Source organism: Malaclemys terrapin, chromosome 1 (genome assembly GCF_027887155.1).
Source record: "Malaclemys terrapin pileata isolate rMalTer1 chromosome 1, rMalTer1.hap1, whole genome shotgun sequence".
In the NCBI taxonomy this organism is placed as follows: Eukaryota; Metazoa; Chordata; order Testudines; family Emydidae; genus Malaclemys; species Malaclemys terrapin.
In genome coordinates, this window is record NC_071505.1 from 134,629,978 (window position 1) to 134,648,390 (window position 18,413).

Sequence of the window (18,413 nt, forward strand, 5' to 3'; positions counted from 1 at the left end):
GGTTCCCCAAAAACACAGAGCTGACTGCTATCACCCTCTCCTGTTTCTTGGCTCGATGTGTTGGTGAGTTGAATTCCTATCTGGCAGCTTCCCATGGCTTTTACTCACAAACAAAAGAATTGGTTAAGAACTCTTCAGCGCCTCTCAGATGCTGAGCGTGGCATAAGTCCATAGCTGCGTACACTGAGATAGAACTGTGGCTTCTGGGTAAGAAGCCAGAAACTTTAGCTCAAAAAACACAGGCCTCTGACACTTGAGCTAAAGGGAAATCTTCTTCAGGTGTTAGTAGTAGAGCTTTTATCCTCTGTAGGTATCTCACTCCAATGCCTCCTCAGAGTTGGGTAGGAATATCTACAGCCGTGTAAATGAAGAGTCACTCCATTGCAATCAATGGGAGTTTGCCTGAAGAAGGACTTCAGGATTTGACCTCATAGAATTAAATGTCTAGAGCCCAATTCTACTCTCATTCACACCAGTTTTACACTGATGTAATGCTGGTGACTGCAATAGAAATACTCCTGATTTGCTCATGTGTATGTGAAATTAGAATCATGCACTCTGTGACTCTCAGTGCATTACATTTGCCAATACAGTGGGACCAAAACAGCCCAGACTTCAGCTGACAATTCAAAGCAGAGATGGAAGGACAGAGGAAGGGGTAAAACTTGCAGTGTCCCCCGCCCCTTGTACCAGGGCCTGGAGCCAGGCTCTCAAACGGCAACAATTTCAGCAGGTGAAATTAAAAAAAAAGATTCAGATCTCATACTGGTGTAAGTCAGGAGTAGCTGCACTGAACTCACTCTGATTTTACATGTATACAACTGCACTGACTTCAGTGGAAGTACTCCAGTGAGATCAGAATCAGGCCCAATGCAGTCACACCAGTGAGAGTGAAAAAGCAGGCCTTCTGTGTCTCATTGGAAACGCAGAGTAAAATCCTCCAGCGCTGGGTTTAAAAACTGTCCCAATTGTGTGACTCTCCATCCAAATGAGAGAGATTAGGCATGCCTGCCAGAACCCTGGAGGCTAAAGCTCTCCCCCATTTACGGAGGCAATGCATCATCTCCTAGAGCAAAGTATGTTCTCTCCAGTATTAATAGACTTTCTGAGATGCGTCAAAAACCCCGGCAGAGACACCGCGCAGCACAGCCTGCCTGCCACAGAAAGATTTACAATCTCTGTGGCGTACCAGTGGGGAACAGGACAGTGTGTGTGCACACACACAGACAAAGCAGGAGGAAGGTGAGTCCAACCCCCAGCAGCAGGGCCATCCTTCTGCTGCTGGATTTTTCCAGCCGAAGCATCTTACCGTCTCTGCTGCAATTTATGGAAATTGATTTCTGACGTGGGGCTTTTTCTGCTACAGCAGGGACCCACCGGGTGGAGGAGGCAGAGCTGCAGTCAGGGCAGGAGAAGGGAGGGAGGAAAGGAGCTTGGCACAGGGGGAAAGCCAGAAAGAGAGAAGGGCGCCGAGGTACTACAGTGATGGGGCAGTTATAGCTGAGACAGATGAGAGAAGGAGCAAGGGAGAGCAGAGATCCCGAGTGAGTCACAGGAGGGCAGACAGGCACAGAGAGGGAGCCCAGAGCCCTCTGCTATCCCAAGAAAGACCTGCCCAGCTGGACTCTTCACCATGAGCACGAGGGAGACCTGCGCCCAGGAAGTGGGGCCAGGGGATGGGGAGGAAAAGCGGAGCGAAGGCACTCAGAATCCGGACAGGAGGCAGCGCGAAGTGGAGCTGCGGGATAAAGCCATCCTGCAACAGAAGAGGCGCCTGAAACAGGCCACCCAGTTTGTGCACAAGGATTCTGCTGACCTGCTGCCCCTGGATGGCTTGAAGAGGCTGGGCACCTCCAAGGATCTGGTGAGTCAAGTGGGACCCAGTTTGGAACTGGATGCTCCTCTCCTCCTACTGATACCAGGGCATCCCCCTAATGTGGGGAAAGAATCACAGGTCCAGGCACAACAAACAGCCCATGAGAGTCATTATAGGGCTGGGGTGGGTGAAGGGAAAGGAGATGTCCCCTGCTCTCTGCATCTTTCTTCATTAGTCTAACCCCCTCCATAGCCAGGAGGAAGTAGAAGGTAGGGGATTCCCCCTAGCTCGCAGATCCAGCTCACAGCCCACAGTAAACAAATATGTGTAACTTGTATGGGGATTCCGTGTATGTTTTACATGTGTGTTTACATGCTGGACTGACATGAACCTGCATGATCTAATACGGAAGTGGTCCCTCTCATATTCTGCAGTAAACACACCCACCAATCCCTGAAACTTTGGGGTCTTGTGTTGAAACTTTTCACTTTTCAGTGCAATTCCCCAATTTTGGATTTGCTTTGACACATTTCCCCAAGGGGGTGGGGGTGGGCCAAGAGCAGGGGGTGAGCGGATGTGCCCCAGCAGTTTGGGGAGAAGTTGGAGACAAGGCATGATTTCCTCTGGGTATGTATAACAAGGACAGGGAATGATTTCCCTTGGGATACCACACTGATTAATTAAGTACATCTTCCCCATCCCATTGCACTCTCTCTCTTTTCCCCACTACCCAATGCTCTTCATAGTGTACCACAACTGATCTGGGATTTGGGTTGAAATCCTGTTTCCCAGTGGAGTGCATGGCTTTGCTTCCAGCTCCTTTCCCCTGCAAGCTCCAGATTGTTTTGCCAAACTGATAAGGGCTCCTGCAAAAAGTAGGTTGAGTTGTCTGGAGTCACTGACCAGACCCAAAGAAATCAAGGGCTCTGAGGTGATCTGATTGCTGGTGAGGTGGGGCAGCCCCTAGGCCTGGCAAGTACGGGGCACTATGTTAACTATCTCTGCTGCGGGGTATTTTCCTCTAAGTTTACTGCTCTCTTTTTAGGCCTTACTGTTACTAGTGATGGTGCTGTCTTGCCTGGGAGCCGGGGCATTAGGGGGAATCCAATTCCTGGGCATTCCAGGCTGCATGGAAATCAATCTCACAGGTTTATATTGATTTCTCTGTTGATTTCTGATTCTCCTGGGCTCAACCATCCCACCATATGCTGGCTGGGGATCAGCACCATGTCAGACTCAACTGTGTCTCTGCTTTGGGCCATCCCTCACCACCTTCTCACGCAGGCTGAGTCAGTTGCTCAGCGATTCCTAGAGCGCACATTCGGACCATATCAGCCTCGGTGTCCACTCTGCTACTGGCTCTAGTATGGGAAACCCCTCCCTGCTCCCAAAGTGCTGTCATCACCCATGTATTTAAGCAAGCCATCCCAGCCCTACAATTTGGTTATGAACACATGAAATTCCATTGCTGGGCATCAACAGCACTCTAGGGCCTAGATTTGTGCTCTCCCAGCCCCGGCCAGTAGCGCACAGAGAGCCTGCTACACAGGCACTACTGGGACTGACCATCTCTGTCGCTGGGATGGAGGGAGTTACAGCTGTGAGTCAGTGACCCTTCAACAGGGGCATCTCCTGACAGCTCCAGCCCCCGGGGGGAGCAGGCTAGAGGGACCATCACTGACTCTCCTTGAAACCTAGAGATCTCTGTCAGTGTTTCAGGGAACTGCACTGTAACAATCTTGGGGTTCATTAAATGATAAACCAATGAATGAGAAAGGAATAAAGCTTTAATAAAACACACCAGAGTGTCTCTCTAGTGAACTGCTGCACAGAGTCCTGGGTTCTCAAGACCCCGTCCCCCTCCAGGGCACATCTCCAAATTCCCACACAACACAGTCCCTTATGAGGGAGCGTCTCCAAATCACAATCTGTCATAAACATACACCTACGTGCACCTGTATTTCCTCTCCATGGTCCGCTCTAGGAGTGCCCAGTCAGGTCTCCAGCCTCCAGCCATCACCTGTCTCTGACAGGGACCCTTGTCCCACTCCCTTCTTTCTGGGGGGTATTAAGGCTGCACGGCCCCCTGCCTTACATTGTGATATCCCCAGCAAACCAGTCTACCTACAGGCCAGCCCCTGTGCTGTGCTTTCTCCCAGAGGGCTATGAACAGTGCAGTGCCAGCCATTACAAGTTACCACCCAGCTCTCTCTCAGCAGACTACATTTTAAGGACAAAATAAGTATCACAGAGAAAACATAAAGACAATAAGGTTCCTATGCGCTTACTAACAAACATGCCAGGAGTCGCCCATCTTCCTTATGGGACCCAACATCCCCTTCCAATCCTTCTGCAAGTGCTGGCTCCCACTTTGGACAGAGGGTCCTGTCCATTTGCTGAAGCAAAATGAAGGGCCTGTGTTAGCCCAAGCTCAACTTTTTACATCAAAAAACCTTTTCTTTGTTTGAGTCTCTGGAAAACCCACTTTGAACCAGTACATGCCGACACCTTAGGGCAGGGATCAGCAACCTTTGGCACGCTCTAACTCTCCATGTGATACAGGGGATCAGCTGACAGCCTAAGCTCAGGGAGCAGTATCTAGTTATCACCTACCCCTCCTTTTTCCTTATCGTTCCTATATCTCTGCAACCTCTCGCTGCTGAGGATGGGGAGAGTTCACTCTTGGCCTACTCAGGGCAGCTCCTTACTGAGTCAGCAGAGGGTAGAAACTATAGGGAAACATGTCTCACACCTTCCCCCTGCACCATCCATCAGACATGATTATTTATTCTGGTAGCATCCAGAGGGAGATCGAGGCTGCATTGTGCTGTGTGATGTACAAACACATAGGAAGATACAGTCCCTGCTCTGAAGAACCTACAGCCTAATGTAAGACTTTAGCTGTAGTTTCATGTCTAGGAACTTGTAGCACTGCCTAGCTAGAGGATCCATTCTGGCTGGTTGTGCACTGACTCCTTTTCATGGACAGTTCATCAGACAAACGTAGGCCTTTTTTCTGCTTGAAAACTGTTCATGAACTGACCCTGATTGGTCACTTAAGTCACGTTATTGTATCTGATCCACCATTGGCTGACTGAAATTTTTAAACAGGTGAATAGGGAGTAAATTATACAAACTTTCAGACATAAAGGTTGTGATTTGTGATAAAATCATGAAACTTTTAGGATTCGTGACCATTCTCACAAACAAAAACAGTTGTATGAATACTTGAACAACGAACACTATGACCCCACCAGTAACTGTGGTGGTGAACTCACTGTTTATGTGAAAATATTTGTGAATCTCTTCCTGTACTAGTTAACCAGCTCTAGGGCCTGATTCTCCACTCACTCTGGTTTTACACTGGTGTGACTGCACTAACTTCAATAGAGGCACTCCTGATTTATACTGGGGTGTAGCGGGGCGGTCACCCCACTCCGTCCCTGAAAGGGTTAAAAGCCAGCCCTTGGAGAGGGCTGGGGCTGAGAGCCAATAAGAGAAGGCAGGGAGGCAGCCAATCAGGGCCCAGCTGGGCCCTATAAAAGAGCTGCTGGGCCAGAAGGCAGGCAGTCTCTCTCTCTCTCTCTGGAGAGAGTCTCACTCCAGCCTTGGAGTGGGAAGGACCTGGCTGCCTGGAAGCACAGGGTACCCTGGGCAGAGTTGGGGAAGGGCAAGAGGAGCTGGGGAGCTCCAGCTTGGCAACTCCCCAGGCTGAGGCCTTGTTAAGGGCTTAAGGAGGTACTGGGGCTGCAGAGGTGCAGCCTGGGGATAGGCAGAGGCAGCTAGTCCAACCCCCTTGCCAATTATAAGTGGCCATTACAGACTGCAGTTTGCCCCAGAGAATGGAGGCTAGAGGACGACTGGCACTAGTCACTGAGGCAAGGTGGGCATAGGGGGAGGGGGTTCCCCAGGAAGGGAGACCCAGAGTGTGGGGGCAGTGCTGTGGGGCAGCACCCCAAGGTAAGGGCCTCCGGGGTCCGGGAGGGACACGACGAGCAGGAGGCGCTCTGAGTGCTGGAATGAGCTAATTCCCAGACGACCAGCAGGAGCCACTGTGGCAGTGAGTGCTCGACCCGCTACACGGGGCGAGAGGAAAAGCAAATCTTAGATCTCCTGGAGCGATGTGAAACGTACAGCAGCCCCAGGTACTTCACGTGCCTGTGGGAAGATGTATTTTTGGCTGAAAATGATCACCCACTGTGAACTCTGTAGGTCATCATGGTACCACAGACAGGGAAATAACAATGATAATATAATACCTACCTCTTATATAGCGTTTTTAATCTCAAAGCACTTTACAAAGGAGTCAGCATCTTAGCCCCATTTTACAGATGGGGAAACTGAGGCACACAGCTGTGAAGTGAGTTGCCTGAGGGCACACAGCTGGCCAATAGCCAACCTGGGAATGGAGTCAGGAGACCTGGGTGTCTATCCACTTGGCCACATTGCATCACTGCTGGTAGGGCCATGCAGCATTCTGTGCATTCCAGCTTGAGGGCAGAATCTCCATTCAGTCATGTCCTAGCCCCGTGTGTAACACTGACAGACCCTGGTCGTCGGTGGGCGGGATCGAACCTGGGGCCTCTGGAGGCCAGTGTGTGAGCCTCTACTACCATATGGCCTTTAGCTAAGGCTGTAGAGCAGACTCATTAATCTCTCTCTCTAAGTGGTCTTGGTGCCACTAGATGGGACAGAACACCAAACCCAGGAGATGTGCGGGTTACAGATGCACCTCTGTCTCATTCCTGATCTCCTTTCTGACTCTCTCCTGGATCATGGGAGGTGAATAAGTGCCATGGGGCAGATTCTCCCCTGCAGAGTTTGAGAGATCTTGATGTCATAGAAAAGTTCACAGTGGGGTGTTACTTTGCCAGCACCCCAAAATACACCTCCCCACAGACACCTCAAGTACCAAGGATCAGTGTATCCTAAATTAATCAAACAGTACCATAGAATCCATGCTTGAATAATAAGAGTATAGCAGTAGGAATATACTGCCGACCACCTGACCAGGATGGTGACAGTGCTTGTGAAAAGCTCAGGGAGACTAGAGAGGCGACAAAAACAGAAAACCCAGTAGTAATGGGGGATTTCAACTATCCACATATTGACTGGGTACATGTTACCTCACGGGGGGATGCAGAGATAAAACTTCTAGACACCACTAATGACTGCTTCTTGGAGCAGCTAGTCCTGGAACAACAAGGGGAGAGGCAATTCTTGATTTAGTCCTAACAGGTTCACAGGATCTAGTCCAAGAGGTGAATATAGCTGAACCACTCAGTAATAGCAACCATAATGTAACTAAATTTAATATCCTTGTAGGGGTTAAAATACCAAAGAAGCCCACCACAGGAGCATTTAACTTCAAAAAGTTAAACGAGGAATCTAGTTAAATGGAAATTAAAAGGAATAGTCAAAAGAGTGAAATGCCTGCAACCTGCATGGAAATGCTTTAAAAACATCATAATAGGGACTCAAACTATATAAACCATCCTGGCTAAACAACAAACAGGTGGTTAGAGACAAAAAAGCATCCTTTAAAAATTGGAAATCAAATCCTACTGAGGAAAATAGAAACAAACTCTGGCTAGTCAAGTATAATTAGGCAGGCCAAAAAGAATTAAGAGCAACTAGCAAAAGACACAAAAACTAACAGCAAAAACTTTTTTAAGTACATCAGAAGCAGGAAGCCTGCCAAACAATCAGTGGGGCCCACTGGATGATAGAGGTGCTAAAGGAGCACTCAAGGAAGACAAGGCCCTTGCAGGGAAGCTAAGTGAATTCTTTGCATCGGACTTCACTGCAGAGGATGTGAGCCAGACCTGAGCCATTCTTTTTAAGTGACAAATCTGAGGAACTGTCCCAGATGGAGGTGTTAGTAGAGGTTTTAGAACAAACTGATAAATTAAGCAGTAACAGATCACCAGGGCTAGATGGAGTTCATCCATGAGTTCTGAAGGAACTCAGATATGAAATTGTAGAACTACTAACTGTGGTATGTAACCTATTGCTTAAATCAGCCTCTGTACCAAATAACTGGAGGATTGCTAATGTGACTGATTTTTTTTTAAAAGGCTCCAGAGGCGATCCCAGCAATTTCAGGCTGGTAAGCCTAACTTCAGTACCAGGCAAATTGTTTGAAACGATAGTAAAGAACAGAATCATCAGACACATAGATGAAACATGATATGTCGGGGAAGAGTCAACACCGCTTTTGTAAAGGGAACTCATGCCTCAACAAGCTATTAGAATTCTTTGAGGGGGTCAACAAATATGTGGACCAGGTCGTGATCCAGTGGATATAGTGTACTTTGATTTTCAGAAAGCCTTTGACAAGGTCCCTCACCAAAGGCTCTTAAGCAAAATAGGGAGTCATGGAATAAGAGGGAAGGTCCTCTCACAGATCAGTAACTGGTTAAAAGATAGGAAACAAAGGGTAGGAGTAAATGGTCAGTTTTCACAGTGGAGAGAAGTTAATAACAGGGTCCCCCAAGGATCTATACTGAGACCAGTGCTGCTCAATATATTCATAACTGATCTGGAAAAGGGGTAAACATTGAGCTGGCAAAGTCTGCAGATGATACAAAATTACTCAAGTCCAAGTTAAGTCCAAAGCAGACTGCAAAGAATTACAAAGGGATCTTACACAACTGGGTGACTTGGCAAGAAAATGGAAGATGAAATTCAGTGTTGATAAATGCAAACTAATGCACATTGGAAAACATCATCCCAACTATACATATAAAATGATGGGGTCTAAATTAGCTGTTACCACTCAAGAAAGAGATCTCGGAGTCATTGTGTATAGTTCTCTGAAAACTTCTGCTCAGTGTGCAGTCGTAGTCACAAAAGCTAACAATGTTAGGAACCATTAGGAAAGGGATAGATAATAAGACAGAAAATATCATATTGCCTGTATATAAATTCATGGTTCACCCACCTCTTGAATACTGCGTGCAGTTCTGACCAGCCCGTCTCAAAAAAGGTATATTAGAATTGGAAAAAAGTACAGAGAAAGGCAACAAAAATGATTATGGGTACGGAACAGTTTTCATCTGAGAGATTAAAGAGACTGGGACTATTCAACTTGGGAAAAACAGATGTTTAAGGAGGGATACGCTGGAGGTCTATAGAATTGTGAATGATGTGGAGGACGTGAATAAGTGTCATAGGCGCTGACTCGACGGGTGCTCTGAGGCTCAAGCACTCATGGAAAAAAAAATAGTGGGTGCTCAGCACCCATCAGGCACAGCTGTTTGTCAGCTGGGGGAAGGCAGAGAGCAGTAAGCGGTGAGTGGGTGGGGGCCTTGGAGGAGGGGTTGGAGCAGGGGTGTGAAGAGGCGGAGCGAGGGTGGGGCCTCAGGAAGGAGGCGGAGCAGGGGCAGGAAGAGGCAGAGTGAAGGCAGGGTCTTGGGGGAAGGGGTAGAGTGGGGACGGGGCCTTGGGGTGGAACTGGGGTGGAGCACCCCTGGGGAAAAATAAAAGTCAGTGCCTATAGAAAGTGTTATTTAGCCCTTCACATAACATAGGAACCAGGGGTCACCTAATGAAATAAACAGGCAGCAGGTTTAAAACAAACAAAAGGAAGTACTTCTTTACACAATGCATTGTCAACCTGTGGAACTCATTGCCAGGGATTGTAGTGACGGCCAAAAGTATAACAGGGTTTAAAAAAGAATGAGAGAAGTTCCTGGAGGATAGGTCCATCAATGGCTATTAGCCAGGATGGGCAGGGAAGCAACCCCATGCTCAGGATGTCCCTAAACCTCTAGCTGCCAGAAGCTGGGGCTGGACGACAGGGGACGGATCCCTTAATAGTTGCCCTGCTCTGTTCTCTATATGTGAAGCACCTGGCACCAGCCACTGTTGGAGGACAGGATACTAGGTAGATGGACCATTGGTCTGACCCAGAATGGACATTCTTACGTATGTTTCAGTTTTACCGATCCCAAGCACTTAAAAATCAAGACTAGCTTAAAAATCCTGAGATTTCTTTAAATAATAAAGGTTGGAATGTTTATCTTTGCCTTCTGGTTTCTGAGCCTTTAGGGTGCACTTGCTTCAGGTTTTTCAGCTTCTCTCTGCAAACAGGAGGGCTAGAAATTTATTTTAAAACAGAGAAAAGAAAGCTGAGATTTTCAAGTAATCACATGACTCCAGCAGCTGAAAAACTAGACGAGCGATAAAACTGTGAGACTCAGCTGTGTGCAACTGTTTTACATCATTGCTAGCAATCAGAATTCCCAGCTAAGGCGTGTTCGCTGGGCAGGGCAGTGCTGCTAGTCCCAACACCTGGGATTCTGGGAGCTCGGGCCCTGTCAAGGTGGGACTCTCAGTTCAGGAGGTGCAAGGGGAAATGGGTGTGCCGTAGTTCACTGAACTAGTTTCAACTTCTGCTGGCTAAGGAGCAGCACTGACGGGTTCCACAGGGAACGCTGCCCAACCATCCCAGGAGCAGGAAGCTTCCCTGGCAGGGCCTTCTTCCTCCCCTCACCGCACCTCTCAACTCACCATCTCTCCACTCCACTACTCTCTCGTGCTGCATTTCTTGTCCTGTCTCCTCTTCATTCCCATCTCTCCTCAGTGATGCAGGAGACAGAGAAGAACAGATGCCCTTGCTGTCCCAAAGCTTAGCTCCCCATATCAATGCTTGACCCTCTCCTGGCCTGAGTAACAGAGGTAGCAGCTGGAGAGGGCTTGCTCTTCCTGTGGGAAAGTTCCCTGGGAGAGAGAGAAAAGCCTGTTGGATGCCAGACTGTGTGAGAGTAGACGGGGAAGAGAGGGTGGGAATATGGCGCCCCCTGCCCTTTTCCCATGGCCCCAGTCTTAGCTGGCAGCCTGACTGGCATTGGGTTATCGTCTAAAACCTCATGACGCTGAGCTTGGAGTATTTAGAGAATAAAATGAAATAGCAGACCTCCCTTTTAGCTTGTAGACTGGGATGCAGGGTGGGTGGGTAGAAGGGTGTAATTACTTTCATTCTTTGTCCTTAGATGGCGTTTTTTTCATCCCAAAGCACTTTACAAAGCTATTATCCTTCCCATTTTATGGGTAGGGAAACTGAGGCACAGATGGGGTTGAATGTCTTGCCCCAGACCACACAGTGCGTTATTGGCAGACCCCAGAATAGAAAGCAAGTCTCTTGCTCTAATCACTGGGGAAGCTGATAAATCAGAGCTACAGTGGGCTCCATTTAAGGTTTAATCTAAAGTCTTACATAGCCTTATGGTCAAGATAAAATTGACAACTAATGGGATGCAGAGGGATATGTTCTCTGTAAGGATATTATTACAGTGTATCTTGGCCTTGTAGGTAGATGGATTGGGTAGGCCTTTTTCCTCGGAGAGTCACTGCAAGGTGGTAAAAAAGCCTGCAGGCCTAAACACCCACTATCAGAGAGTTGGATATTTTAGAGGAAGGTGGAAGCAGCCGGTCATTAGGGAGAGGCAGCCTGGCCAGATCCAGTAGCCCTTCTCTCATCTAGGGAGCTATGACTGAGATCTCCCTTACCAGGTCTGAATCATCAGATCCCAGGTTGAAGGATTATAGTCCCCAGCATGTGGACAGCAGGCAGAACCACAGATTAGTTGCCCTGATTTCTGGATTTTACTCAGTCCTTACAGTCCCTACATAGGGACCGAGTAAACACTGGGTGAGGACTTCAGCAGCTGGCTGATGGTGAAGTGAGCTCCCTTTGGAAGCAGCAGTCATCACCACCTACCGAGGTATTAAATGTTGTATGACAAGTGTCAAGTAGATCTTCCCCACCCCCTCCTTTGCCCAGGCAGAGCAGAAGAGGAGGAGGAGAAGTTGCTACTATCCTGAAGGGAAGGGGATAAGGAGAAGTACTTGGCTAGTGGTTTTGCTGCAGCTGCTCCCCTTAGGAGTGAATAATTTATGGCCTTCCAGCAGCCCTCCTGCCATTGCCCCTTGCAGGAGGTGAGACATCCTGCCACTGCTGGGAGGGAGAAGGGTCTCTTTTGCCGGGCAGGCCTTAAAATGCCCTAGAAACTCTGTTTATGGTAAGCCTGTGGAGGAAGACACCCGCACAGAGCTGTAACTAGGCATTTTTAGCACCCAGGACGAGCAGAGGTGATGTGTGTGTGTGTGGGGGGAACACAGTGTTACATGGCCCCCTAGATTTTTTTGGTTGCATGCACACACACACACCCCAACGCCGACAGGCTGGGTGGCGCACTGAAGTGAGTCAGGGGATGCAGGTGGTACTCCCTCCCCCAACCCCACCTGGCATCACCGCTCATCCCCCAGCATTACTGCTCACACCCCCTGAACATTGCTCTGCACCCCACCTCCCAGGGAGCACACCCCACAGTCTGAAAACCTCTGTGGGGCATAGGGTGACCAGATGTCCCGATTTTATAGGGACAGTCCTGATTTTTGGGTCTTTTTCTCACATAGGTACCTATTACCCCCCACCCCCTGTCCTGATTTTTGACACTTGCTATCTAGTCAGCCTAGTGGGGCAGTCACATACTCCCCCCAAAAAAACTTTAAATTATACCCCCCCCCCATCAACTGTTATATGCCATCAGTGGGGGCAAGCAAGCATGTTTTCCCACCACAACCACCTTTTTCTTCCAATCCCCATTTTTCCATCCTGCAATTTATGCCATGGATGGCTGCCCCGCTTGCCCCAGTTACAGCCCTACACCCAGACGTCTCTCTGAGGCACATATTGTATCCTACTGTGTCCTCTGTGCTGCATCCCCAGGCTATGCTGTGGGTGTCACTCTATGGAATGTTTGGAAGAGTGGACTCACCCCTAGCACCCTAGTTTTGGGCATGGCCTAGCACCCCTGCCAAGAACCTCTCTGGCTCTGCAGTGGTCTTCCTTCCGGCCAAGTTATGCTACTTCCCGCCCCCCCTACAGGGCAGGCAAAGAGTCCAATTAACTCAAATGTCACTCTTCACCCCTACCCAGGGGTATTCTGCCAGACTCTTCACCCCTTTCTGGCCTCTACAGGCCTGTCCTCCCACTCACATGCAGAGCAATGCCTCCCAGATCCAACTCAACAGTCCTTCTCCCCTTGGCCTCAGGTGTTGCCACACCACCTTTTCCAGTGGACCAGTAGTGAATGGAGCCCAGGCACTTCCTCTCCTCTGGGTTCCAGTCCAGGGACCCCATAGCAAGCAGTAAAGGTCTGCTACCTCGGATGCCTCCCTGGACTTCTTCCTACATTGTTCTTCCTTTAGACCCTTTCCCACAGCCTGCCCCATCCCTAGGCTTACTGTATAGCTGCCTCTCTCCCAGCCCTTCCGCCACACCCTAGCAAAAAGCTGACCAGCTCTTCCCTTCTCACTCTACAGCCCCCTTCTCCTCAGGGCTTCCTTCCTTTATGAGTACTACCCAGTTCTTCCCGCAGCTGGGCTTCATCTTCAGTTAGGCCTGGTCCACTCTCCAGATGCAACCAGATACTCTAGGTGCTCTCTGTCTCCCGTTAACTCTTGCGTTGCCCATGTGGGTACATGCCCCATCACAGAGTGTGATAGTGCTGGGTTGTGTGTGTCTGCATGTCCATGTCTTGTAGAGTACGTGTGGAGGTAAATGGGTGTGAGGCGTGTGAGACTGCCTGACTGTGGGACTGGATATGTATTGGGAGATGGTGTGGCAAGAGGCTCTTCTCCTGTCATGATTGCACTGAGATCTCCAGAGACAAGGCCACGCTGGAGAGGACATGGCACAGATAACCAGTCAACTGCATTTAATTTTAAAGCAAGGGCTGCTGTCTGAGATGCACTTGAAGTAGACAAACTACGGGGAGATGCTACTGTGTGGAAGAGGCAATGGGGCTGGGGTGGAGACTGAGAAGGACATTTCCGACACTCATGGCCTGTGTTGCCCCTGAGAGTAAGTGGATCATCCAGGTCCAAAGAGCATTTGCAGACTGCTTCCCCAGGCCAATGGAGCTGCTGGCAGTAGTGGTGATTTTCTGGAACCTGGCCCAATACCTTGCTGAGAGTGTCCTTTTTCTTTGTGGTGGAGACAGCAGCCACACAGTGTGGTACAACGGCGCCTCCTGGAGGGGAATCTGAACAAGCTGCGGGGGGAGAGCAGGGAATATACCACATGGGTTCAATCCCCACTGGTGAAGGACAAGGATGACAGGGCAGAAAAGAAAGAGAACGACAGAAGGAAAGAGACTGTGTCCCTGCTCATACACTGCAAGGTAAGGACCTCTGCAAGTATACAGTGCCACTTTTATACACTCACTGATATTAGTGATAGAAAATACTCACTGGGTCCCATCTGCTCCACTCCCAGGGAGCCAATACCAGAGTGGTAGCTACGAGCTGTTCTCTCGTGCTTTTGTCCAGTCTCATTTCAAATGACCCAAGCAGTGGAGGTGCTACTTTTCTGTTCTCCCTCCAGTTCTGCCATTCTTCATCCCTTTTTCTGTGTCTCTCTGTCTCCTAGCGATTGCCAGACTGGATCAGCCCCAGAGTCAATTCAGTCCAGGATCTTCTCTCTGACAGTGGCCAGATTTCTTTCTTTCTTTCTTTCTTTCGTATGCTCGTCAGAACAGCTATGTGTTCCCTGCTTGAATTTGAATCTACTTTATTTTGGTTTCTCCCATGGAGCAGGAAGCTCACCTACTGCTGTATTTTGACTAATGTATGTGAGCAATTAGTAAGGATTCAGAAGATTTCTTCATTCAGTTGAACCCACAAACATTAAACAGCTCCACGGAGGTGGTATTACTTTAGCTTCTGTAGTGCCTTTCTTCTTAAATTGTTCCATATAAGAAGGTCATCCTGAAGATAGCACCCCCCAGCATCCCCTTGCAAGCTCTGAAGCAAGTCCAAAGGGTGTCCACGTATGTCTGCCGCACGACCATTCAACTGTGTCAAACACTATGTGATTAAAGGTATTGGATAGCACACAGATGATAGATCCAGTTTTTGGTAAGTTTTAGGTGACTAGTATATGAAAATCCACTTTAAAGCTACATTTAAGTTTCAGTGGCTAGCTTTAAATCCCTTAGTATGCTTGTATTCAAAGACAAGACTTTTGGTAAAATGTGCATATCTTTGCACTTCCAGTTAGCACAATCAGGTACCACAGTTGTATACAAATGTACACACCATCTTCTGGAAAGTTTAGACCCAAGTATCTCAGGCCCACGTAACTAATTATTTGTCTGTTTTGTTTTCAGGCTATTGCTGTTAGAGATACTCAGCCTTATCTACGCTGGGTTTTAGCAACTGGAGTAGCTATGCTGCCATAAATGCAATAGAGCAAACTGTGACTTGCACTGGTATAAAGTCATGGCTTGAGCTGTTGGACTATATATGGGTAGCTAAACTGCTTGCTAAAGCCCCAAGTTAGTCAAGGCCTCAATTTGGTGAATAAAGGGGTTTGATTATTTTAACATCATAGAGTCTGTGTATTTCCATAGAGAATGATAGTGGAATTTTTTTGATCTTATGCTGGACAGGTGTCAGGAAGGGAAATCCAGCCATAGCAACACGTAATGGGGTCTTTTACCAACCTTGGTGTCAGACCCTGCCATTGCCTCAGTTTCCCTTCTTGGGCTTCCCAAGGACTGCACCCAGGCGTTCATGCAAGTTAAATAACACCCTTTCTTGGGGTCTGGATTATTAAAACAGCATCTCAGTTCAAACATCACTTTGGTTTAAATGGAGTCTGTCCCAGCTCCACAGTTTCTTCAGCGACTTGTTGGGCTCAACAGTGCTTTCCCAAAACTCTATCCCTAACCCTGGGCATAGGCACCCCTTCCTTGCAGGTCTCCTTTCCCCTCTCAACTCCCTTGTATCTGCCTTAAAGCCCAACACCTGGGGGAAGGCATCTGATAAGGTACAGATGAGGCTGAGTCCTTTAAGGGCCAGGCCATCCTGTGAGGGGCAGTCTGAATTTCCATGAAAACCCCAGAGAATCTGTAACCCCTGCACATCAATGACTCTGAAGTGCTGAAGACTGTTGTAGTCAGGCCTGTTTTGTTCTACTTACTGGTAGTCAAGTATTATTCATAGAGTTTTCTGGTGTTCCCACCTTAAGATAGGAACTCCTCAAGAGGAAATGTACACGTTTCCTTTGGTCCTGCAACTTTTCTAATTCACTTCAGGGATAAAAACATGTGCATGGAAACAGTTGTTGTAGCTTTAGAGGGAGTCACCAGAAGGCTGCAGGTTCTATGTAAGTAGTAAGGTCTGGGAAAAATACTTATTGCCAGCTGTGATTTTGTTCTTAAGAAATTCTGTCTGTGAGAAACTCATTCTTCAGCTCAGAGCTGCTCTTTATAGGTTAGACCCGAGCAAGGAAACAGAATATTATGTGGTGGTGACGTGTGTCCCCATAATGTCACTGGGCTGCAGTACTTGGCATATACTTGGAAATAAAGCTGACTGCAGCTAGTCAATGGTAATTACTAGGTGAGGATCCTCACTCTACCATTATTTTCACTCTAAGGCAACTGAATTGCTTTTAGGGCCTTGGTTGGTTCCCGAGATCGCAGACAGTGTCCAATCCACATAGTTTCTGCTGCAGAGTCATTGTGGCTTCTGTTTATTTGATTTATGCGAGTTCTTCATACAGTTCTATAGCAAAGTGCCCCTTTTTCATCACACCGTTTGCCAGCTGCAGTTTTTGCAAAGCATTTTGGAAAGTCAGTCATGTGACTGACATCTGCACACCAAAAGCAAGATGTTATTTTTGTACCAGGGCTTGTGTATTGTTCATTTGGAAACAGACGCTGAAGGAGCCCACAGTGTGAGGCTGTTTTTCCTCTATGCTGAGCTTGTGATGCAGCCACAAGACAGAGCTCAGTTGATGGAAGCCGCTGGCTGGCTTTGAAACTGACATGATTTCTGCAAAAATAGCTGTTTGTAAATGATTGATTCTTAAAAAGTCCCTCCCCTCCTGGAAATTTGGTTAATAAACACTGAATAAATAATAATGGCATCTGATAGCTGCAGATTTAAAGTTTTGTAGTAATTCTGAATAGGGTTGCCAACTTTGTAATCACAGAAAACCGAACACCCTTGCCCTGCTCCCTGCCCCTTCTCTGAGGCCCCAGCCCCACTCACTCCATCCCCTCTCCCTCCATCGCTCGCTGTCCCCCACCCTCACTCACTCATTTTCACCAGGCTGGGGCAGGGGGTTGGGAGGGGGTGAGGGCTCCGGTTGGGGGTGCGGACACTGGGGTGGGGCTGGGGATGAGGGGTTTGGGGTGCAGGAGGGGGCTTAAGGCTGGGGCAGGGGATTGGGATGCAGGCTCCAGGCGGCACTCACCTCAGGTGGCTCCCACAAATGCCTGGCATGTCCCTCCAGCTCCTAGGTGGAGGGGTCAGGGGGCTTTGTGCATCACCTCTGCCGGCAGGCGCCACCCCCGCAGCTTCCATTGGCTGCAGTTCCCGGTCAATGGGCGCTGCGGAGCTAGCGCTCAGGGCAGGGCAGCCTACGGAGCCCCCATGGCCGTCCGTTTGCCTAGGAGCCGTAAGGACATGCCCGCTGCTTCCCGGGAGCTGCATGGAGCCAGGTAGGGAGCCTGCCAGCCTGTGTCAACCAGACTTTTAATGGCCCGGTCAACAGTGCTGACTGGAGCCGCCAGAGTCTCTTTTTGACCAGGTGTTCTAAACGTAAGCAGGGGAATGGTCCCGCTATTGTGGGGAACTTTCCTGGCTTCTGCACTACCCCGGTGAAGTGGGCTAGCGAAAGGATCTGATTCCTCGCTCCCACTTCCTTTACCCAGAGGCCTCCCTGCCCTTGAGGGCTCCCCTTCCACTCTCCTGTCTGGCAGAGTCCTTGTAAACCCCGACAAGGCTGGGCCCAGGATTTCTGGGGGGCTCGACCCCCAACCCTGCTGTGGTCACCCAGGACAGGGGCTAGGGTGTCCCCACTCTGGGGTACTCTCTTTGCACTGGGCACCTCCCTGACCCACTGATCATTTCATACAATGTAAAGCAAATACGCGTTGTTTAATTAACAATTAATTTTAAAAAAGAATAAGGAAAAATGGGAAAGGTTGAAGGAAAACACATCACCCCGCTCTGTGGCAGGGAACATCACAAACAGTGTCTCTGGAATGTCAGGGCCGTTCACAGTCTGCTCCTTGTAGGTCCCAGGCTCCTTCTCAGGCCCTGGCTGTGCTGCAGAGACGCCGCGGGTTTGACACTTGCTCTGGCGGTGGCCACATGCTCTCAGGCTCTAGGCGGCAGGACCCTTTTTCCCAGTGTCGCCCCCGCCCTGACAGGGTTACGATCCCCCTCCAAGTCTGGCCTGCAGAGCCTCTTGGCTGAGGTGTCTCCCTGTGCTGGGCCCACTGCCCAGGGTCCCCCTCCTCTCCCCAGCTGCTCACCGCACCCAGCTCCAGACTGCTCCAGCTCCAGCCCCAGCTCCACTCTGCCTCAGCACCACTGCTGCTGCTGCTGCTCTGCCTCCAGCTCCCTGGGCTGCTTCTCTGGCCTCTCTGGCTCTGGTTGCTGCAGCTCTGCCCCCAGGACAGGTCGGCTCTCTCTGGGCTGTGCTCTGGCTTTGGGGCTGCAGCTCTGCTCCCAGCAGCTTAGCTCAGGCCCCTGCTCTCTCCTTAGCTCGGCCCCACTCTGTCTGACCCAG

At 49.2% G+C, this 18,413-nt stretch overlaps 1 protein-coding gene across 2 annotated transcripts in view; it reads left to right on the forward strand.

Moving 5' to 3' along the window:
* Positions 1 to 1,212: 1,212 nt before the first annotated feature.
* The window catches only part of NRIP2 (nuclear receptor interacting protein 2), a 32,370-nt gene continuing 15,169 nt past the window's right edge, over positions 1,213 to 18,413 (forward strand). For both annotated transcript variants that reach the window (XM_054039777.1, XM_054039769.1), the window contains exons 1-2: positions 1,213 to 1,864; positions 13,828 to 14,007. In XM_054039777.1, the coding sequence (XP_053895752.1) occupies positions 1,634 to 1,864; positions 13,828 to 14,007 (411 nt within the window). In that variant the 5' untranslated portion in view covers positions 1,213 to 1,633. The remainder of the gene's footprint in view (positions 1,865 to 13,827; positions 14,008 to 18,413) is intronic.